Here is a 23,220-nt window from a genome sequence, read left to right as displayed (position 1 = left end):
TTGTTCTAAGCCCTTTTCTCTGTTTTGTTTCGCGGACAAGAATCTGGACTAGATCTCATTGCTGTCCTGGGCCCATCTGGATGGTGCCTGACCACCTTGAGAAGGGGCCCAGGGAAGGGCGTCCCCTCCTTCCCTTCCAGAGGGGCTCGGTGTGAGAGGAAGGGCCAGATAGGATCTTGGGTTCCCCAGGTAAAAAGCAAGATTGGCTGACTTGATTACTTTAAGGCCTCTTTTTAACTTCTAACTATTTTTTGTAGCTAAAATCATTTAATCTTTGACATGGGATAGAAGGACTTGAGAAGTCTTTTAAAGGTTCACCTTTGCCATGCAGTGTAGGCCTAGCAGCTGTTCACTGTTTGAACACCTGTACCCGGGGAGAGTTCATCACTGCACACAACTTTAGTAATTTGGACGTTTCTCCAAATAAGAGTAACTTCCCCTCCTTCCTTTTGGTAACTCCTTTGGTAAGCCATATACTTTTCAAGGTAGCTATTAGATGCCCTGATTGTGTTGTCTGTGGACAGTTTTACTTCTTCCTTTCCAATGTGTATGTCTTTTTTTTTTCTTGCCTTATTGAACTTGCTAGTATCTCAAGTACAGTGAGGATAGAAATAATGAAAACCATGGCCTGGCCTCTTTTTTAGGGGGGAGGGGGCTTAGGGGTAAAACATTTAGTTTACCATTAAATGTGGTTTAAACTGCAAGTTGTTTATGAGTACACTTTGTAGATTGAGGCTGTTCTTTTCATGCCCAGTTTGGTGAGATTTATGAAAAAGATCATAAATGGGTTTTGAGTTTTGTCAACTGTATTTTCTGAAGCTATTGAGATGATCACGTGGCTTTCTTTCTTTTATTTTTTTGTTTGTAAATAGTCTGTTAATATGGTGAATGATATTGATTTTCCGATGTCACACCAACCTTGCGTTGTTGAGATAAACTTATTTGGTCACGATGTATAGATATTACCTATTTTATACATTACTATATTTGATTCTGTAATATTTTTGTTAAGGGTTTTTACATCTAAATTCATGGGGAATATAGGCCTGTAGGTTTTTGTCCCCCCCCCCCCCCCCATGTAAGTTCTGTCTGAATTTGGTATTTGGGCACCACTGGCCTCATGAGAAGAATGAGGACCCTCTCTCCCTTTCTCTGTTTTCTGGAGAGGTGTGTGAAATTGCTGACATCTTTACCCTAAAAGTTTGATCGAATTCACTGGGAAACCTTCTGAGCTTTTGGGAGGGGTTGTAACCTTGAAGTCAATGTCCACCTTCAGTTGCTGGGAGACTTTGGGTTTTCTGTTTCTCTCGGTCCCGTCTGGTAATGTGTCCATTTCATCTAAGTTGTTGACTCCATTGCCACTAAGCTGGCTGCATGATTCCTGTATTATTTTTCATGTGTGTAGGATCTATACTGATAGAAGACACTCATGTTCACGGTTGATACTGGCAGTTAGTTTCTCTGTTTCCTTGATTAGCCTGACTTAGAGGGTTGTCCCTTTCATTGATATTTTCAAGAGAATGGTGTTTCAGTGGTGCCGTGTTTTCTGATAGCCTGTTGTCACGTGGTAGACGGTCCTCTGGGGTTGTGAGTGGACAGTTGCCTGGAGGAATGAATGCTATTCTGAATCATCTGCACTCACGGCAGGAGAGCAGGCTGCTCCGCCTGGCAGCTCCGGGTTTGTGTCCGGGACGTCCTGCTTCCCGGGCCTGTGGCCTGGGCCCACCACCCACTGCTCTGAGGCTGGTTTATGAGAACAGGACTTTCTTCCGAGGGCCCTGTGTGTACAGCTCACTTAGCAGAGCACTGGGCATGTGCTCGGGAGAAGGTCACCCTGGGAAGACCCTTCGTTTCAGCTCCAACAGTCAGTTGTATGCTTAGAAGGTAAACAGTTTCTTTCTTATCTCCTGGCCCGTGACTGGTTTTGTAATGACCTCTTCGCAGAGTAAGGACTGCACGCGCTCTAAGTGGAGAAGGCCTCGTGCAGAGTAGAACCTTGCTTCCCGTTAGGTTTTGATTGAGAAACTTGAACATCCCGTGTTCTTACCAACCCGCCCGGGGGTTTTATTAAAATATTCTAATTTTATGCAGCTGAGGAAGCTTCTATTTTTTTAATCAAGGAGGAACGGCGCTGATACTTGATAATTTCACAAAACCTCTTCTGTGCCTGATTTTCATAAGTTAGATAGATATTTTCTCTGTAATTATATCTTTCCCCCCGACTCTCTGCAGAGCAGAGAGACATCCGAGGAAACAGCAGACTTGGTCTGTGTGCTGCTCTGTCTCTGCAGCTGGTGCTTGGTTCCCGGGAGGTTTCTACTACACACTGCCTGGGGCAACTTTTAGTTTACACTAAAAAACAAAGCGGTGTGACATTTTTTGTTATTTAGCTCTTTTTTTTTCTTTTTTTGCCTTTGCATTTGCAAACCATTGTCCGGTGTCTGTTTCCTTTCTTGACCAGTGTGGCTGCAGTGGAGGAAGCTGCCGTGTGTGTGTGTGTGTGTGTGTGTGTGTGTGCGCGCGCGGGGCTTGGCTTTATTTGCTTATTAGTTAATTTATTCAGACATCCATTCGCCCAGGGTTTTCTGGGTTTCCTGAGATCAGGGACCACAGCTTACGCATCCTATCCCAAGCCTGCGCCTGGCACTCAGAGAGCCCCTGGGGGTGTTTGCAGGTGACCGAAAAACTAGACCAAACTAGTGACAGTCATGTGGAGTCAGAAAGCCTGTTGGGACGCGTGTGTCTGGGGTGGAGGGGGTCTCACCTTCTGCGGATGACAAGGGGTTTTCACAGAATGCAAGGCACGTCCCCAGGGCACCGGCCATGTTTCTGAGCTGACAGGTCACTGCTTTGTGGTTTGGGAAAATGATTTGGGAATTTGGTGAGTCTAAAAGATGATCCCTGCATGTATAAACAATGAAAGCCATCCATATATATATATATATGTATGTGTGTGTGTATCATCTGTCTACCTATCTAACCTATCATCTATCTATCTATCATCTATCTATCTATCTGTCATTTATCATCTATCTACCTATCTATCTAATCTATTATCTATCTATCTTCTATAATCTATTTGTCTATCTGGCCTCTGTATTTTACTGAGCCCTTTTTAAGCAAGGGGAATAGAAGTGTTTTGGGGGGAAGGCGTGGCTTTCTCTGGGCCTGGACGGAGGAGTGCCACTTGTGTCTGAGGAGAGAGTCCGGACGGTCCCCTGGGAGCAGGAACGTGGAAGGGGGCCTGTAGACACGCAGGCACGGCAGACACCCTGGGGGGCGCGGGGGAGTGAGCTGTCATGATGGGACGGAGGACTGGAAACAGCCATCTCCCCCGGGACCCTAGTAGGTGGCCAGTGAGCATGTGAGAAGATGCTTAATGTCACTCTTCGTTGGGAAAATGCAAGTCAAAATTGAAATGAGATGTTGCTGCATGCCCCTATTAGGAGGGTTATTATTAAAAAAAATAATAAAACAATAAAATTTAAAAAAAGGACAACAACCCCTCAAAACCAGAACCTAACAAATGTCGAGGAGGGTGTGGAGACACGTGAGCCCTGTGCACTGGGGTGGGAATGTAAAATGGTGCAGCCCCTGTGGGAAATGGCTGGATTCTTAATAAAATTAAAGAGACATCAATCCACGGGTACCCAGCAGAGCTGAAAGCAAGGTCTCAGAACAGGTATCTGTACATTCCAGTTCGTAACAGCGTGATTCACAGCAGTCAGAAGGCGGGGAGCCTCCCAGCCGGCCATGGACAGGTGGGTGGGCAGCGCGGTCTCTGCGGACATGGGGACACTTTTCAGCTTTAAGAAGGAAGGAAGTTCTGGTAACACTCTGCAACATGGCTGACCCTGGAGGGCATTATGCTAAGTGAAGCTAGCCCAACACACAAGGAAAAAAACTGCATAGTTCCATCTCCGTGAGGGTCCCTTGGGTCGTCAGACTCAGAATAGTTCCATCTCCGTGAGGGTCCCTTGGGTCGTCAGACTCGGAAGGAGAATGTTGGTGCGGAGGGGAAAGTAGGGACTCAGTGTTTCCTCAGTACAGAGTTTCCATTTGGGAAGATGACAAGTTCTGGAGACGGTGATGGTGACGTTTGTCACAGCAGTGTGAATGCGCTTCCTGCAACAGAACTGTGCATTTTAAAACAGTAAAAAGGGTAAACTTTTTTATGTGTCTTTCCCCATGGGAAAAAAAAATATATAAAAAAGACCAGGAAAGAAATGGCGGTGAAATCCATTCCCCCTTCGTCTCCTCGCTAAGCCATGTTGCCTCCGGGCGTCGGATGGCAAGGTGCAGAGGGCGGGAGGGATTATTTCCCGTGTTCCTCCCTGCCCCGACACCACCGTTATTCCCCTCGACGCTGCCGCACAGTCCAGTGAGACAGGCACTCGAGGCTGTTTCCATCTCCCTGCCCTGACACCACCGTTATTCCCCTCGACGCTGCCGCACAGTCCAGTGAGACAGGCACTCGTGGCTGTTTCCGTGTGCCTCCCTGTCCCGACACCACCGTTATTCCCTTCTGTGCTTCCACACAGTCCAGTGAGACAGGCACTCGTGGCTGTTTCCGTGTGCCTCCCTGCCCCGACACCACCGTTATTCCCCTCGACGCTGCCGCACAGTCCAGTGAGACAGGCACTCGTGGCTGTTTCTGTGTGCCTCCCTGCCCCGACACCACCGTTATTCCCCTCGACGCTGCCGCACAGTCCAGTGAGACAGGCATTCGTGGCTGTTTCCGTGTGCCTCCCTGCCCTGACACCACCGTTATTCCCCTCGACGCTGCCGCACAGTCCAGTGAGACAGGCACTCGTGGCTGTTTCCGTGTGCCTCCCTGCCCTGACACCACCGTTATTCCCCTCTGTGCTTCCGCACGGTCCAGTGAGACAGGCATTCGTGGCTGTTTCCGTGTGCCTACCTGCCCTGGCACCACCGTTATTCCCCTCGACGCTGCCGCACAGTCCAGTGAGACAGGCACTCGTGGCTGTTTCCGTCTCCCAGCCAAGAAGGAGGCTGAGAAGGGTGAGGTGCTGCGCCCCGTCGGGGAGACCTCCCAGCCGCCTCTGCCCTCCCCCGGCTGGAATCGGATATTTACTCCTGCCCTTGGCATTTGCTGCCCCTCTCCTGGAAGCTGAGGGTTCTGCCTCAGGGAGAGGAGGGTCTGGGTAGGGACGGGGTGGGGGTGGGGGTGGCGGCCGGGGGGTGGACTTCTTACCTTCCCTGTGGTGGTAGCGCCCCTCCCTCTGTGCTGCACCTTCAGAGACCCCTCCTCGTCCTGTGGCAGCTCATTAAACTTGAGCTGATTCCCTTCTAGCCTGTTGTGTGGCTGCCATCTGCCTCTGGTGACATGGTGTCCCCGCCTGTCCCTTCTGGGAGGCCTTATCTTTCCACGGCCTTCTGGCTCGTGGTGACCTTGTGACCGTGTCTCTCCACGGGTTCAGGGAAGTGTTGTGAGTTTGTAGCTGCTGGCCTGGGAGCCACGCCGCGCCTCCCGATGGCAGCCCCCAGCAGACGTGTGTGTGAGCGGTGCTGGTCACAATGCCTGTCCTCTCTCAAGTGCAGTGTCCACACAGGACCTCCACGCACAGGACAGAGACGTACAGGGGATGGGAGCCCCTTTACGCTTGTGTGCCCGGTCTCAGAGTGGCAGCTGCAGACCCACACGGGGTCACGGGGGTGGGGCCGGCGTCCCCTGGGGAAGGAGGAGTTTGTGTGCCCGGTCTCAGAGTGGCCGCTGCAGACCCACACGGGGTCACAGGGGTGGGGCCGGCGTCCCCTGGGGAAGGAGGAGTTACTTCACCAGGTGTTGTGGTCAGCCCCACCCGAGGGAGCCTGCCTCCTGCAGGGATGCCGGTCGGCCTGGGGAGTGCTAATACCGTGTCTCGTGTCTCTGCAGACGCTGGAAGCCATCCTGAACTTCAAATACTCGGGAGGCCCGGGCCACGTGGAGGGGTACTACAGGCACCTGTCGCTGGGGCTGCACGTGGAGGTCGAGCCGTCCATGTTCTTCACCCGGGTCAGCACGCTGCCGGCGACCAGGTAAACGGGCCCGTGCTCGGTGGGCGCTCGTCTTAGAGCCCAGAGCCACGCTGCGCAGACTCCCGGGGCCTCCAGGCCTCCTCAGAGAAACAGGCGGGTGTCCCGTAGTTGTGAGGGAATGGCGTCCCACCTTGTGACAGGCTGTGACAGTTATGATGACACGGCCACATGCTTGTCTGTGGTCGTCCCCATGCCCTGAGCCTGGTCCTGGTCCTGGTCCTGCGGACCTGAGCTGGGTCCCATACCCTGAGCCTGGTCCTGGTCCTGGTCCTGTGGACCTGAGCTGGGTCCCATGCCCTGAGCCTGGTCCTGGTCCTGGTCCTGCGGACCTGAGCTGGGTCCCATACCCTGAGCCTGGTCCTGGTCCTGGTCCTGCGGACCTGAGCTGGGTCCCATACCCTGAGCCTGATCCTGGTCCTGGTCCTGTGGACCTGAGCTGGGTCCCATACCCTGGTCCTGGTCCTGGTCCTGCGGACCTGAGCTGGGTCCCATACCCTGAGCCTGGTCCTGGTCCTGTGGACCTGAGCTGGGTCCCATACCCTGAGCCTGGTCCTGGTCCTGGTCCTGCGGACCTGAGCTGGGTCCCATACCCTGAGCCTGGTCCTGGTCCTGCGGACCTGAGCTGGGTCCCATACCCTGAGCCTGGTCCTGGTCCTGCGGACCTGAGCTGGGTCCCATACCCTGAGCCTGGTCCTGGTCCTGGTCCTGTGGACCTGAGCTGGGTCCCATACCCTGAGCCTGGTCCTGGTCCTGGTCCTGTGGACCTGAGCTGGGTCCCATACCCTGAGCCTGGTCCTGGTCCTGTGGACCTGAGCTGGGTCCCATACCCTGAGCCTGGTCCTGGTTCTGGTCCTGTGTACCTGAGCTGGGGATGCCCGGAGGACTACAGCATCTCTTTTTATACCACCCCTGGCATCCCAGTGAGACTTGGGTGTGAGCCCAGCTGCTCGGCACCTCGGCTGGACTCCGCGTCATGGTGCCAGCCGTCGGGCACACCGGACCGTTTCTGCCCGGGGAGCCATTCCGGCCCAGAAGTCTCCTCTCCTCTTCGCTTCCCCCCGACCTCGTCTCCCTTCGAGGGAGGGAGATCAGACAGCATGTCTACTCCAGACCAGACAGGGCCAGAGGCACAAGAGGTATTCCTCTCTGAGGGGGAGAATGACAGTTTCTCACCCAAACCTTGGACCCCAGGGAAGTAGGGGTCACAGACTGAATGCACTGAGCGGAGCCCCAGCAGCGGGGGACCCTCTGCCCCTCGGGTTGGCCCGGGCGGCCAGCAGTCATTGGAAAGCGGGTCTGATCACCGGTGGGCACAGCTGCACCTTCGTGCCCGCGTGGGGTGGAATGGGGTCATTGGCTGTCAGCAGGTTAAGGCGCGGTGGTGACGTGCACTCGCCTGTGTAGCCTGGAACCGGGAGAGGGCATCTCGTTCAACCCTGTCCCCCTCCCCCCACCTGTTGGCCCTCTAGTCCCCAGAGTAGAGAGTGCTGATGCCGTGTTAACGTTGATATAAAACTAACTCCCTTTAAAGTGTGGTGGCCCCAAATGACACGTGAAGTTTTGGTTTATAGGAAAGGCTGTCTTCCCCAAACTGGAGAGCGGCTCGAGCGAGGGTTAGTGGCCGCGCTCCTGCCCTCCAGCATCCCGTGTCATCAGCTGCCCCTCTCCCAGCCCGGAGGCATCGCCTCTCTGGCCCAGGCCGGCCCCTGTTTGGAGTTTGCAGGACGGCTGCCGGAGGCTCCCGGGCGCCCCGGGCCTCTCCTCCCTCCTGACCTGAGGCTGCGGCCTCTGCCCCCTCTCCTGCAGCCGCCTCTCAGAGAAGGGGTCCTCGGACACCGCGCAGGTTGTCACGGAGCTGGGTAGCTGGCTTCTGCGTCATAGCCCCCGAGGCTCTGACAGTTTCCGACAAGAAAAGCGCAGCCTTGTGTTTGGGTGCAGACGTGCGCTTGGCAGAGCAGGTGGCTCGCTGATGGGCTGCTGACCACCCGACCTGTTGTCCTCAGTCTGCTTTCTTTGGGCCTCTGTTTCCTCTTCCTGCTCCAAAGCTGGAGCCATCAGGCCCTCCGATTCTCCCCTCCCATTCCCGTGAAGTCGGACTGGTCCCAGGCCCGTCACGGCTCCCGACGGCCCGGTGCGTTCTGCCGCATTGCAGGAACGGTCACCTACCGGGACCATGGCCCCCAGCTCGCTCCCGCCCCGTCCTGTCGGCGTGGAGCCTGGCCCAGGGCGCGTGACATAGAGCTCAGAGCCCCGGCTGCTGCTGGGGGTGCTTTGCAGTCTGCCGTGGCCCTGCCTGCGCAGCCCGTTTGTCTCAGCCCCCCAGGCCTCCTGCACGAGACGCTTGCCCCTCGGCCCCCCGGGGATGTCGTGCCGGTGTGCACATCTGCAGCTGTCCCTCTTCTCAACCATCGTTCTTCCCCCACCGACGGGAACCTTCTGACGACCTGTGTCACCAGTTGTGTGACATTTTCCCGAACGTGACTAGGCAGAGTGTGTTGGTGCTTCTGTGGGCTCGCCTGTAATTGCTTGTGCTTCTGCTAGGAGCTTAGCAGACCGGGAGCCTTTCAAACGGCACTTCAATGTTTCCGGCGCTGCTGAACCCTCGCGGGGCTGAGAGACGGCTCGGTCGTGGTCTCCCTGTTCCGTCAGTCCAACAAAGCTGATCAGGCAGCACCAATGCCAAGTGGAAATTTGGAGCCAAATTAGGGAACAATGAGTCCCAGGAATCATAAATCAATGAATAAATATCAAAGATTCCTTTCCTTCCCTTATTAATAGACGACTGACTGTTTTGAGATGAAACGATACATTTACTTTGTAGTGTAGATCGCACACAGGAATAAAATATGTAACCAAAAAAAGCACAGAGGCAGGGAAGAGAAGAGGAGGAGGGGAAATGGACGTTCTTATGCTGCATGTTATATTATTTGTGGTTACAATGTGATAAGTTAAAGATGCTTATTGTAAACCCCGGAGCAGACACTTAAGGTATGGACAGTAAAGCTGGAAGGAATAAAATGGGACACTACACATATTTAATTCCAGAGGGGGGAGTTGGTGGTAAGAGGGGACGATAGAGAACCCAGCACATGGCCATGGAGGAAACCCTCAGCAATGTGGGGGCTTCCACCGCTGCACCAAGACTCCATTACCCGTTAACAGACTGCCTGGTGCATTTACCGATAAAAGTAGAAATTGTCAGACGGTAGTAAAAAAAAAGCAGGATCCAACTCTTTGTTTTCTACAGGAAGCATGAAATGCACACAGTTTAAAAGCCAGATGACAGGGAGAAAACATATCCCATGTGAACACGAATCGTCAGAAAGTTGGCACTGGTCTAGTAATGGTCACACAGGGTGACTTTAAGGAGAAAAAGGACAGAGAAGGTGACCGGCAGTGATGGTGAGGTGAGCCTCCTGTCACTGGGAGGAGGACAGAGATGATCGGCAGTGGTGGTGGGTGAGCCTCCCGTCACTGGGAGGAGGACAGAGAAGGTGACCGGCAGTGGTGGTGGGTGAGCCTCCCGTCACTGGGAGGAGGACAGAGAAGGTGATGACCCAGCAGTGGTGGTGGGGTGAGCCTCCCGTCACTGGGAGGAGGACAGAGAAGGTGACCGGCAGTGATGGTGGGTGAGCCTCCCGTCACTGGGAGGAGGACAGAGATGACTGGCAGTGATGGTGGGTGAGCCTCCCGTCACTGGGAGGAGGACAGAGAAGGTGACCGGCAGTGATGGTGGGGTGAGCCTCCCGTCACTGGGAGGAGGACAGAGAAGGTGACCGGCAGTGGTGGTGGGTGAGCCTCCCGTCACTGGGAGGAGGACAGAGAAGGTGACCGGCAGTGATGGTGGGTGAGCCTCCCGTCACTGGGAGGAGAACCTAACAGTCCTAACCGTGAGGCACTCAAACAAAGGCTTAGCTGCAAAGTAAAAGAGACCTCTGAAGAGAAGAATGGACATGAAGTGGGGAAATGAAGGGAGACATCGTGGTCAGGTAGTTCAATGTGTGTCTCAGTATTTGACAGAAGAAGCAGAAAATCAGTAACAATATAGAAAACTCGTCCCAATCAAAGTCCCGAAAGGATTATTTGGGGGGTGGATGGTAGTTGACAAGCTGATTTGTAAAATTCTTTCAGAGTGGAACAGACTTGCCAGTGGACCAGGCAGGTACTTGACAGGAAGCACAGAGGTGGTGGGCTCAGGTCGGGTGATTTTAAGGCAAGGTTAACGTTGCAGTCGTCAGCAGAGGATGCTGCTGTCGTAACGACAGGCAGAGAGTTCAGGGGACCATAGCAGTCCAAGAGTAGACTCACGTGTCTATGATCAGTTGATTTAAAAAATAAAAAGGCATGGAGACAATTTCATGTGGGATGAGAAGTCTTTGAACAAATGATGCCGGAAGAACTAAATACACTTTTTTTTGGAAAAAAATACTTGGACCCATGCATCATATCATATACAGTGATTCATTTGAGATGGATTATAGACCTAAACCAAAAAAACAAAACACGAACAACTCCAATTAGTCTGGCCTGTGGTGGTGCAGGGGATAGTGTTGACTTGGAACGCTGAGGTTGCTGGTTCGAAACGTGGGCTTGCTTGGTCAAGGCATGTATGGGAGTTGATGCTTCCTGCTCCTCCCATCTTCTCTCTCTCTCTCTCTTTCTCTCTCTTTCCTCTCTCTCTGAAAAATGAATAAATAAAAGCAAAAAAAAATTCCAAATAAAAAACTAATTATAAACTTAAAGAAAAAACTACAGTGTCTTCATAACTTCGGGGCAGCGAGTTCCCAGATGGGGTCAAAAACTACTAACCTTAAAATAAAAAGTTGATCAGATGGATTTTGTCAAGATAAAAAACAACAACAAAAACTACAGCTTCTCAAAAGGCTAGCTACACAACCAGGAGAAAATGCCTATTTACGATACATTTGTGCAACCCAGGCCTTGTATCCTATGTGTATATATAAAAAGAAGTCCTAAAATTAAATACTAAAGAGACAGACATAAAGAACAGGCAGAAGACCCGAACAGATGTTTCACAAAGGAAGGTGTACGCGTGGCCCACGGCAACCTGAGCGCGCTCAGTGGATGTGAAGTCATTGGTTCCTGGAAGAGTTAGCACGTCTGCTCCTCTCCTCTCGTTAGGATTGATGCTTTAGGCAGTTTCTCTTATTGCTGATTTTTTCATGGCAAAAGGCGGAAAGGAAATGTTGGTTATTCAGAGCCTCCTCTATTCTGGGGAAGGTCCTAGGTCCCTCGCGTGCAGCGTCCCATTTAAACCCCGGGAGAACCCACTGGAGTCGGCATGTGATCTGGGCACAGTACCCACCTCACCCTCCGCTGCATGTGAACAAGTAGAAGGGAGGTGACCTGCATTATGGCCATCTGGGCACCAAAATCCGTGCTCTCTGCCCAGGGCACCAAAATCCGTGCTCTCTGCCCAGGGCACCAAAATCCGTGCTCTCCGCCCAGGTCCTTTGTACCTGGGGCCAAGTACAGTGGGCCCCTCTGGCCGTGTCTTTGGAAGCGGCTCTTTCTGTGTCTCAGACTTCCTGTCCCTCGCCGCAGTGACCAGGAGGCCCATCGTGACTGGAGAAATCGCACTGGACACTGGAGAGAAGCTGCGTTCTCCACGCCCAGGCGTGCTGAAGGCGGCAGGGGGCATTCTCATCATTGGTTTCTCACCCCTCTCCCTCGGGGCTGTGCACGGGTCTCGGCTGACTTATTTAGGAGATCAGTTACCTCTGAGATTCACTTCATACGCAGAGCTGCCTGGTAACGTCGTTCGGGACGAGATGGAAATGGATCTGGCCGTGCTGTCCTGTCTGCGTGCGGAGCCGCCCCCGCTCCCGAGGAGAAATTTTTCCCCAGCCGGTTACGATAAATGATCCCCTCTTAGACGTTGCTGCTCAGTGCTCTGTGGAAAATACACTCCTCTGAGCAGGGCATAGGGCGTCACATCGTTCCATCATTAATGGAAGTCACAGCACTTGAGACATCGCGCGTTTATCCTGGCCCTTTAGAAAAATACTCCCCCTCCCAAAAAACAGGGCCCGGGCAGCTCAGCCCCGGGCTCGGGGCCCCGGCAGTTGTAATGTTGGATTTCAGCACGGCCAAGCTTCTTCAGGTTGCCGTATTCCTGTGTTCGGTTGTTGTTCCGCTGAACGAGAACTCAGAATTTTTGCGAGCACCAGGATGCGGAGTGAAGCGTGTCCGTGCCTGGTTTCAGACGTGGGCCCTCCTGCCTGCCTGCTCTGTCGTTCTTATTGAAGGCTCATCTGTCCTCCACCCCGAGACGGAGGTGCATTGATCCTGCAGGGTCGTGGTCAGGTCTAAAGATACATGTGTGTCAGGTGTCTAACAGAGGGCCCGACACAGGTGTGTAATTGAAAAACAGGGGCGGGCGGTCATTCTTCTCGAGCATGGCACCTGCAGGGAGCAGTGGTGCCAAGTTCTGGGGAGTGAGGGATGCGTCCGTCATATCAACAACACCTGCCAGCTCTGTGGCCGCTGCCCCGCCCCCTTCAGCAGGGTGTCACCTCAGTACCTCTCAGGGGCCGGGCTGGCCTCGTTCCCACCGTGCAGGCGACCTCACTGACGGCAGGTGCTCCTGCAGGGGGTCTGACTCCGGGAGTCCTTCCCTAACTCACTCTGCGAGAAAGCCTGGTTTAGTGGCCGGGAAGGATCCACAGTCTTCAGGGACATTGGAAAGCTGGTGACTCAGTGCGGCCTTGGTGACGAGAGCCTGGTGACTCTGTGCGGCCGTGGTGACGAGAAGTTGAACGTCAACAGCAGCACCTTCGATTCTTTGTTCTGTTCTTCCTTTGTTTTAGGCTGAATTAAGCTCCCAGGCTTTCTTGAGATGTACAAGAAGCCATATATATATATATGTATTTTTTTTTTTTTTTTCTTCTCTAAAGAAGACAATGAAAAAGTAGACAGGCTTATCGAATTTTAAAAGACCACACGGATAAAGGTGCATGTGGCCGTGACTACCTGTTTTGGCTCTGTGGTCACTCACTTCCGCACTCCCAGGAATGACCGCACGTGGGGGTCCAGACCCCGGGAGGCCCGCAGGAGGCCGGCTGACCTCAGTGGGAGGAGGAGCCCCACGCCCTTTCTGGTCGCGGTGCCGTGTGTTTGGGTAGGCTCAGTCCTTGGCACGGGACGTTCTCGCACTCGCTCGAGCTGAGTCAGTGTTGGGTAATTAGAGGGATTGCTCCGCTGGCTCGGTGACATGCTTTGCCTCTCGGGGCAGCCAGACCGGCCGTCACCACGCCTTGCATTTCTGTCACAGCAGCCTGCTTGTGGTTCTGCAAATCACGCTCAGTTCTTTCCCCACCGCACTTCCTCTTCACTCCATGTCTTCACTGGGGACCCTGAGGCTCAGGGGCGTCAGATGACTTGCTTAAGATATTAGTCACTAAGCAACAGAACTGGCATTCAGAATGACCTTTGTATGCTCATCAAGCTCATTGTGGTGCTTATTTTTAATTATATTGATTTAAAACTGTTTACGTTAACGCACAGGAAAGTTGACTTGTCTAGTGTAGAGTTTTATGAGTCCTGAAATACACAGTCATGTTTCCACCACAGTCAGGACGAAGAACAGTTAGTTCTGTCACCCCAGAACTTCAACATGCTGCTCCTTGTGACTAGACCCTGCCCCACCCTGACCCCTTGACTGCCGGCCTGTTCCTCCAGCCACTCACTTGTTCACGTCTTGACTTTCCCGCAGTGTCGTGGAAATGGAGTCAGACTGTATGTAATCTTTTGAAAGTGACTTTTTCACTTAACCATATTGATTTTGAGATCCATCATGCTGTTGAGTATATCAGAGGTTTGATTTTTTTTTTAATTGCTGAGATTTTACCTGTCCTGCAGGGTGCACACAGTGTATGGTGTCCGTTCACTGGTTGAAAGACCTTTGCCTTGTTTCCAGTCTGTTTTGTGTGTGTGTGTGTGTGTGTGTGTGTGTGTGTGTGAGAGAGAGAGAGAGAGAGAGAGAGAGAGTAGGGCTGCTGTCAATGCCTGTTTGTAATGTTTTGGTGAGAGTGAGTTTTCATTTCTCTAGGGTGCATTCCTAGGAGTGGGCTCGCGGGTGGACACACCGTCAGCGACCCCGCCAAGCTGCTGCCCGGAGGAGCAGTGCCCCGTGCAGTCCCACCAGCACGATAGAAGGTCCTGTTTGCTCCCTCTCCTCGCCAGCACTTGGCATTGTCAGCGTTTACTCGAAGCCGCTTCTGAACGTGGGGGTTGGTACTGGGGCAGGGTTTTAATCTGTGTCCCTAACGGTGAAGGGTATGGAACAGTGTTTTCTGGGCTCATTTGCCTTTTGCTGAACTGTCTATTCAAGTGTTTTCATTCGTTCAAAAAGTTGCCTTTTTTTAATTTTTATTTTTTCTCTTTCCTGGCCTAGAACACGGCCCACTTTGGTAATGCACGGAGCTGTGAGAAGTGTGTGTCCCCTGCTCTGGGTGGAGAGTGTTCACCGAGGGTCAGGCAGACCAGGTTGGCCAGTGGTCTTGCAGTGTCTGCTGTGTCCTTTTTGACTGTGTGTCTGGTCATCTCGTCAGTCCCTTCACCTGGCCCATCACTGGGTGGACGTCTCAGTTCCGTTTTTTCTATCTGAAATGTCTGTGGCTCCTCTTTATAACATCTGTTTCTCTGAGACTTTTGTTACTTGTTGGGACGTGTGTAAAGGCTGTCCTGGTAAGGTTGTCGTCCATTTTATTTTCCCTCGAAGGCGGGACCTCTCCTGCCTCTTCCCATGCGGTGGTTTAGATTGTATTACATAATGTTGTAAGACGCTGGGGTGTTCTCTGCGTCCTGAGGAGGACGCCGCTGTTTCTGTGCTCATGGCCCGTCCACGCCCCGCTGTCCCTGCCAGCCCCCGGGGCCTGTGCTGCAGCTCCCGTGTCAGAGGGCTCATGGTGCTCGTGGCCCGTCCTCGCCCCGCTGTCCCTGCCAGCCCCCGGGGCCTGTGCTGCAGCTCCCGTGTCAGAGGGCTCATGGTGCTCGCGGGACCGTCGGCGCAGGTGTTCTGCTCACACCTCGCTCCCCAAACCCTCACTCTGCATGAGCCCTTGTCACTCATTGAAGTCTTTCTGTCTTTCAAGGGTGTATGCTGTTCACCTTTATTTTCCTCTAAGGGATTTTAGCTATTGCTTTATTTTATTGCATTTAGTTAGGTCTTCAGTCTGCTTGGACTTTATTTTGTTCATGGTGTGAGGTAGGAGTATCACTTTCCGTGTCCATGCGTAACCATTTGTGCCAGCTGTATTTATCGAGTTCTCTTCCTAATCAGTGCAGCCTCCTCGGTCACATACCCCGTCCCCATGTCCCCCTGAGCGCCTGGACCTGCCCTGGCCTGTGGTCCTCTTGCTGATGCACTTCCCCGTCACTGCGTGAGCAGCCGTGCCTTCGTCCTTACCGCTTTGTAACAGTTCTTGGTCTCTGGTTTTCCTCCCATTGTTTCGCATGTTCTTGGACCCCTTTCTCTTATGCATAAATTTAGAACCGGTGGGTCAAGTATGACCAAGCCCTGAGTTGCACTGAATTTATATAAAGTTGGAAAGAAGTGACTTCTTCAAAAAATATTAAATTGTCCCATCCCTGAACATAATACGTCTACACATTTTTTTTCATCTTCTTTAATACCATTCCTAAAACTTGAGAGTTTTCTCCATAAATACCCTGTGTACATTCTGTTAAGTTTATTTCTAGGTGTGTTGCTACGGTAAATACATTTTCTTAAAAGTTTTATTTTGTAGTTGTTTTTAGTTGCTATGCAGGCATGCTCCTGACTCTGTATGTGGGTCCAAACCCCCCACCCAGCCACCTTTTGAACCTGTTTTTTTTTTTTTTTTTTTTGTATTTTTCTGAAGCTGGAAACGGGGAGAGACAGTCAGACAGACTCCCGCATGCGCCCGACCGGGATCCACACGGCACGCCCACCAGGGGGCGACGCTCTGCCCACCAGGGGGCGATGCTCTGCCCATCCTGGGCGTCGCCATATTGCGACCAGAGCCACTCTAGCGCCTGGGGCAGAGGCCAAGGAGCCATCCCCAGCGCCCGGGCCATCTTTGCTCCAATGGAGCCTTGGCTGCGGGAGGGGAAGAGAGAGACAGAGAGGAAGGAGGGGGCAGGGGTGGAAAAGCAAATGGGCGCTTCTCCTATGTGCCCTGGCCAGGAATCGAACCCGGGTCCCCCGCACGCCAGGCCTACGCTCTACCGCTGAGCCAACCGGCCAGGGCCTGAACCTGTTTTTTCCTCATTTAACACAATATGACTCAATTTAAAATTTTTAACTCCCTTTATCTTTCTCAGCCCTCTCCCCAAAGGGGAGTGTGGTTTCCATGGAAGCAGAGACCCTATTTTCCTTGTTCATTTCCATATCCCAAGTGCCACAGCAGGGGCTCCGTGGATATCTGCCTGCGTTCTGCTGAGTAATGAATGGCACCCCCAGTTCTCCGCAGAGGAGACAGTGCTGACCGGCCACGGGGAGGAGGGGGAGGAGGGCTCGCGGGCACGGTTCTCTCTGTCCGGGCGGGGTCTTCTCCCACTGGCAGCCTCGCCCTCTCCCCAGCTCTTCTCCCGATTCCTCCCTGCCGCTGGGCCCTGCGTCCTCTGCTTCCCCCATCCTGGCGGGGGGCTCTGTCCTTCAAAGTCCTGTTCTGATCTACATCTCCCAGGGAAGTTTCCCTGGCCTCCCTGCACTTCAGAAAGATGGATTCAGGAGAAAAAAATAGCCCAAACAGAAAGCAAACAAGAATTAACGTCAGCTCTGTGCTCAGTGGAGCTTAAAACAAAAGACGGCCGTCCGAGGGGCGTGGAGACACGCAGGGCCAGGCGGCCGTCCGGGGGACGTGGAGGCACGCAGGGCCAGACGGCCGTCCTGGGGATGTGGAGGCACGCAGGGCCAGGCGGCCGTCCGGGGGACGTGGAGGCACGCAGGGCCAGGCGGCCGTCCGGGGGACGTGGAGGCACGCAGGGCCAGGCGGCCGTCCGGGGGACGTGGAGGCACGCAGGGCCAGACGGCCGTCCGGGGGACGTGGAGGCACGCAGGGCCAGGCGGCCGTCCGAGGGACGTGGAGGCACGCAGGGCCAGGCGGCCGTCCGGGGGACGTGGAGGCACGCAGGGCCAGGCGGCCGTCCGAGGGACGTGGAGGCACGCAGGGCCAGACGGCCGTCCGGGGGACGTGGAGACACGCAGGGCCAGACAGACGGCCGTCCGGGGGACGTGGAGGCACGCAGGGCCAGACAGACGGCCGTCCGAGGGGTGTGGAGGCATGCAGGGCCAGATGGCCGTCCGAGGGACGTGGAGACACGCAGGGCCAGACGGCCGTCCGAGGGACGTGGAGGCACGCAGGGCCAGACGGCCGTCCGAGGGACGTGGAGGCACGCAGGGCCAGACGGCCGTCCGAGGGACGTGGAGGCACGCAGGGCCAGACGGCCGTCCGAGGGACGTGGAGGCACGCAGGGCCAGGACGTTGTGGCGGCACCACTGCCGTCTGGGGAGGGGTCCTTTCGTGAACACAGAGACAGAGACCCAGCCATGTCTCCTGTCCTCAGTGAGAGGGCGTGGGGCGCGGGATCCCGGGCGCCCCAGCCCGCACGTGGTGAGTCAGAACCCAGGACGGAAGGACCGCGTGGGTGTGTGTGGAGGACACCCGTGCCCATGCCTGTGTAGCCGAGCGGTCACGCCGGCTGCTGGAATCACCTGCCCGGCCCTGAGAGAACCGCTGCCCTTTTCCTCCTCTGATGAATGTTTTACGAATTCCCTCTTCTGATGAAAGATTTTGCTGTGATTAAAGATTTCATGAAGTTATGACAAAGGCAGAATAGATCATTCTTGAAAGCTCATTTTTCTGTGAGCTGAGTGAAGAGGCCTCTTGTAGGCAGCTGTCAGAGCTAATGAATATTTTCCCAGTGCTGAACCTTTGGGGGCGGGGACACCCCCACCCAGAGAACCCAGAAGCACCCGGCGCAGACCTGCTCATCCGAAGACTGTGTCAGACGACGTCTAACTGCGCACAGCGAGAGCTGGGGGGGCGCGCTCCGCCTTCCTCCCCCGAGGGCTGTGTGCACACGTTTTTAAAAATTGATACTTCACAGATGCCCTGTGGCCTTTTGATGATGCCTGTGTGTGTGTTTTGAGCATGTGTGCAGGTGTGCATCTACACATGCGTGTGTGCACATGTGTGCGCGCATCTATACATGTGTGCGCACATGTGCATGCATGTGTGTGCAGGTGTGCATCTACACATGTGTGTGAACATTGTGTGTGCAGGTGTGCATCTACACATGTGTGTGAACATTGTGTGTGCAGGTGTGCACCTGCACATGCGTGTGTGCACATGTGTACAGGTGTGCATCTATGTGTGCGCGTGTGCACATGTGTGTGCGCAGGTGTGCATCTATGCATGCAGGTGTGCATCTACGCATGCATGTGCACATGTGTGTGTACAGGTGTGCATCTATGTGTGCGTGTGTGCATATGTGCGTGCGTGTGTGCATGCACACCCGCAGACCAGTGCCTGCACCCCTCTGCACCTCACTTCCCTCCTCTGGCAAGAACAGAACCGAGTCTGGGTCTGGAATCTGTGTTCTCCTCTCCTATAGCAATGAGAGGATTCTGCGTGCTCTGTCTTGGGTCTCAGTCACCTCCCTACGTTTTCAGCTCTCCCAAGCCTCACGTTCCTTCCCCAGGGGACAGGTCTAGGGGGGACAGCCCAGGACTACTGTGACAAACGGCCCCTGTGGGAGCGTCAGCCCTTCCGCCCTTACCCCGCACAGCCAGCGAAGCCCCGCCTCCCGCGTCAGCGAGCACATCTGAGAGTACAGATGCGTTGGCAGGGGCCTGTGTGGAAGTCGTACTAGGCGGATGATCCAGAGCCCCCATCCTTTTCTGGGTCTTTTTTTTCAGTGTCTTTTGCCTCTGTGGCTGCCCCCTGAGTCTGTCCCTGGCAGGGGTATGGCTGTCCTGTGTCAATCTGCAGATAGCTATTGATGACCTGTCATGTGCCAGCAGCGGTGTTTGGCATTTAGGATGCGATGTTAGTCTTAGGCAGCATTGAACTGTAACAGAGCCACACCCCAGGGCGGAGTGTGTGTGGTTGGTCCTTCATGGGTAGCTAATGAGTCCGGAGGGCAGGCGGCGGTGTGGGGCTGCCCCCACTGTGACTCCCCAGACCCCCCGGCCCCACCGTGCCCTCCATAGCTGCAGCGTGCGTCCTCATAGCCTGCGAACGGTTGCCGGGGTTCTCACGTCTCGTTCATCTCCAGGGAGAAAGGAAGGGGCGGGGGAGGCCCGAGGGTGGGTGCCGCCCTCTCTCAGGCCTTGTCTCCTTGTTTGGGGTGGGCAGTCTCCTGGCCAGAACCCTGTCCCCTGGACCTCCCCTCTCCTCGTCATCACCTGCAGTGGGGAGGGCGGGGAGAGGGGTTTCTCACAGGGCTGGGGGTGGGGAGTGACACCTGCGGTGTCTTCCACAGCCGCGAGGAGGGGAGGGTGTGCGGGACCCCGGGCAGACACGCACCCGGCCCGCGCCGTGCCTGGGGCCTGTGAAAGCCAGGCTGAGGGGACTGTGACGTGGACACGGCACTTGTTCAGTGACGCTGTGTCCGGTGCCTTCGCAGGCTGGCTCACTCACATTGCAGGTGTTCTGGGCCTCCCGTGTCAGACACCTGGAGGACTTGTTTACCTCCCAGGCCACGTGGTTTGTGCCGGGCACACCATGGTGGTGAGTATGCAGCCCCCAGGACCGAGGGGCGGCTCCACCTACTTCTTAGAGTTTTGTTCGGAATGAGTCTCAGCCATCCCTTAGCCCGGGGGCCCTTCTCGCCTGACACCCTCAAGTAGTGGAAAAGGCAAAGTCACTCTCCTCTTGGGCTGTCAGGACATTCTGAAGGCCCCTCTGTCTTTCCCACACAGCACCCGGCAGTGCCACCTGCTCCTGGATGTCTTCAACGCCACCGAGCACGAGCTGACAGTCCGCGCCCGCAACAACGAGGAGCTCACCCTGCACGCGGGTGAAGGCCAGCGGTGAGTGACCCCGTCCCCACGCGCCCCCCTGTCAGGAGGCACGCGTGTCTGCTCCTCTTCCTCCGTGATGGGGGCACGCGTGTCTGCTCCTCTTCCTCCGTGATGGGGGCACGCGTGTCTGCTCCTCCTCCGTGACGGGGGCACGCGTGTCTGCTCCTCTTCCTCCGTGACGGAGGCACGCGTGTCTGCTCCTCCTCCGTGATGGGGGCACGCGTGTCTGCTCCTCTTCCTCCGTGACGGGGGCACGCGTGTCTGCTCCTCTTCCTCCGTGACGGAGGCACGCGTGTCTGCTCCTCCTCCTCCGTGACGGGGGCACGCGTGTCTGCTCCTCCTCCTCCGTGACGGGGGCACGCGTGTCTGCTCCTCCTCCGTGATGGGGGCACGCGTGTCTGCTCCTCTTCCTCCGTGATGGGGGCACGTGTGTCTGCTCCTCCTCCGTGATGGGGGCACGCGTGTCTGCTCCTCTTCCTCCGTGATGGGGGTACGTGTGTCTGCTCCTCCTCCGTGATGGGGGCACGCGTGTCTGCTCCTCTTCCTCCGTGACGGAGGCATCCTCATCTGATGCTTCCTCTTCCCGGACTGCCCGAGCCCACGCCCCAGGTGCTGAGCAGGGAGCTCTTACACAAAGCGCGCACCCCTCTGCCCGCTCGGGTCAAGAAGCCCCCGCTGTTCTTCACGAGCTCGGATGACAGGGCACGGAGCGCATGCTGTCTGAGGTCCGTGAGTGGCCAGGTAACGCAGGGCCGCTGCCACCACACTCAGCTTATCAGACAGCAAGGCTCCCGCTCAGCCGCTGCCCGGGGAGAGGGGGAACCAGCCCCGGTCTGGGCCCTCGGTGGCCCAGCGGGATTTGGACACCTCTGGTGGCTGTGCACCGTGGCCGTGGCCCCGAGCTGAAGCGCGCCTCCCCAGGAACCTCTGTCTGGGCCGAGGGAGAGCAGGTCTGTGTGCACTGTCACACAGTGTGCCCCTTCCTCTAATAGTGGAGATTGTGGATGTGTGCACTGTCACACAGTGTGCCCCTTCCTCTAATAGTAAGGTTGTAGATGTGTGTGTGTTCTCGGGCAAGGGTCGCTGTCCCCATCTGATGGACAGCTCAGCGGAGCTTCATCTGGAGGCGGAGGTGGGGGTGGGGTTGAGCCAGGCAGGCCCCGACCTTAGAGGACCTTGGGTGCCAAGCAGAAGAAAATGATCCTCATTACTTTTTTATTTTCATTGTATTTTTAATGGATGTGGGAAGGATTTTGAAGATGTTCCTCTGCCTTTGGGTTTTCCCCATTTTTACTGTCAGGACAAATGACAACTTCATGGCTGGCTTGGAGCACTCCTGTAGGAGCCGAGGTTCTCGAAGTGTGGGACCCGGGCCAGCAGCGGCACCATAGCCGGGGACTGTGCTGGGAGCGCCCCTGGTGGCCGGTAGTGAAGGGTGCCAGGTCGCCACAGGCTCTGTTCTAGGGGGCGTGCCCAGCCGCTGCAGCACCACAGGGGCCGTGGGACGTGGGCGGCTGCCGGTGTGGGCGTGTCAGGGGCCGTGGGACACGGGCGGCTGCCGATGTGGGCGTGTCAGGGACCGTGGGACGCGGGCGGCTGCCGATGTGGGCGTGTCAGGGGCCGTGGGACACGGGCGGCCGCTGATGTGGGCGTGTCAGGGGCCGTGGGACGTGGGCGGCTGCCGATGTGGGCGTGTCAGGGACCGTGGGACGCGGGCGGCTGCCGGTGTGGGCGTGTCAGGGGCCGTGGGACGTGGGCGGCCGCTGATGTGGGCGTGTCAGGGGCCGTGGGACGCGGGCGGCTGCCGATGTGGGCGTGTCAGGGGCCGTGGGACGTGGGCGGCCGCTGATGTGGGCGTGTCAGGGGCCGTGGGACACGGGCGGCTGCCGGTGTGGGCGTGTCAGGGGCCGTGGGACGCGGGCGGCTGCCGATGTGGGCGTGTCAGGGGCCGTGGGACACGGGCGGCCGCTGATGTGGGCGTGTCAGGGACCGTGGGACGCGGGCGGCTGCCGATGTGGGCGTGTCAGGGGCCGTGGGACGCGGGCGGCCGCTGATGTGGGCGTGTCAGGGGCCGTGGGACGTGGGCGGCTGCCGGTGTGGGTGTGTCAGGGGCCGTGGGACACAGGTGACAGTGGATATGGGCGTGCCAACGGGAAGGCGGGCCAGGCACATAGGCACAGGTGCCCTCAGGCCCGTCCCAGCTGCTGGGCGCCGGGCAGGATGCGCCTGGCATGGACGGAGCACTTCCACCTCCGGCCGCGGCCCACTCCCCCGTCCTGTGCTGGTTCCGGAGCACGCACAGAGCCCTCGCCGAGCCGTCAGTACACTGGGCACAGGCACATTCTCCTTTCCTGTGGTGACGTTTCGGGGGGCCCACAGCCCCAGCGGGCTGGATGTCAGGGGAGGAACCCTGAACTCAACCCAACCCGAGTCAAGTCGTCTCCCTGCTGGTGAAACGGGGTGGTAGCATGGACCTCGAGGGTGGCCGTGAGAGTTACAGCGTCGACGGGGACCTGCCCGGGGGGCCCTCAGCACACGGTGGTGATGAGAGTTACAGGCATTGATGGGGACCCGCCCAGGGGGCCCTCAGCACATGGTGGTGCTGCCCTTGTTGGCCCGGCAGCTGCCGGCCCAGTGGGCAGTGAGTTTCCTGTCACTGGGGTTCATGTGGAACCTGGGTGTCCATGTGGCAGAGCTGCATCTCAGGGGGCCTGCCCTTTGGGGGAGCCCTGATGTCTGAGCCCCTGAGGTTCTAAGACCCTAAAATATGGTTTCCGTTTTATGTGATGTGTTGTCCATAACTTGACCCCCTTGGAACACCCCCTTTTCCGCCCCCACTTTCATAAATTCCCTCTCGGGCCCAATCTACCTGGGGTTCTCCTCGAGATGCACAAGAACTGAGACACTGTCTGCTCACAGGGTCTGTCCTGAGCTGCCTCTTCTCACCGTGGGGACACTTGCTGTGGAGCCAGTGGCTCTGTCATCCCGACTGCCCCGTGGCTGAAACCGTTTTGGCCTCCTCCCCTCGCCCCAGGGAGGCTGTGAGGAACGCTGTCTCCTCTGGTCCGTGTCCTCCGGCCCGTCAGCAGATGCACAGAGGCTGACCCCGCCTGACCTGCAGCAGGGAGACCTTGACCTTCCGTCTCCCT

The 23,220-nt window shown here is 56.0% G+C and overlaps 1 protein-coding gene across 1 annotated transcript in view; it reads left to right on the top strand.

Annotated features, from left to right (window-relative positions):
* Positions 1 to 23,220, top strand: part of TRAPPC9 (trafficking protein particle complex subunit 9) — a 364,330-nt gene that overhangs the window by 225,692 nt on the left and 115,418 nt on the right. The window contains exons 19-20 of the mRNA XM_066379571.1: positions 5,897 to 6,039; positions 19,970 to 20,080. Of these exons, the coding sequence (XP_066235668.1) occupies positions 5,897 to 6,039; positions 19,970 to 20,080 (254 nt within the window). The remainder of the gene's footprint in view (positions 1 to 5,896; positions 6,040 to 19,969; positions 20,081 to 23,220) is intronic.

The sequence above is a fragment of the Saccopteryx leptura genome, chromosome 3 (genome assembly GCF_036850995.1).
Source record: "Saccopteryx leptura isolate mSacLep1 chromosome 3, mSacLep1_pri_phased_curated, whole genome shotgun sequence".
Lineage (NCBI taxonomy): Eukaryota > Metazoa > Chordata > Mammalia > Chiroptera > Emballonuridae > Saccopteryx > Saccopteryx leptura.
The sequence above is the reverse complement of the archived record's forward strand: the minus strand, read 5'-3'. Positions and strand labels throughout refer to the sequence as shown.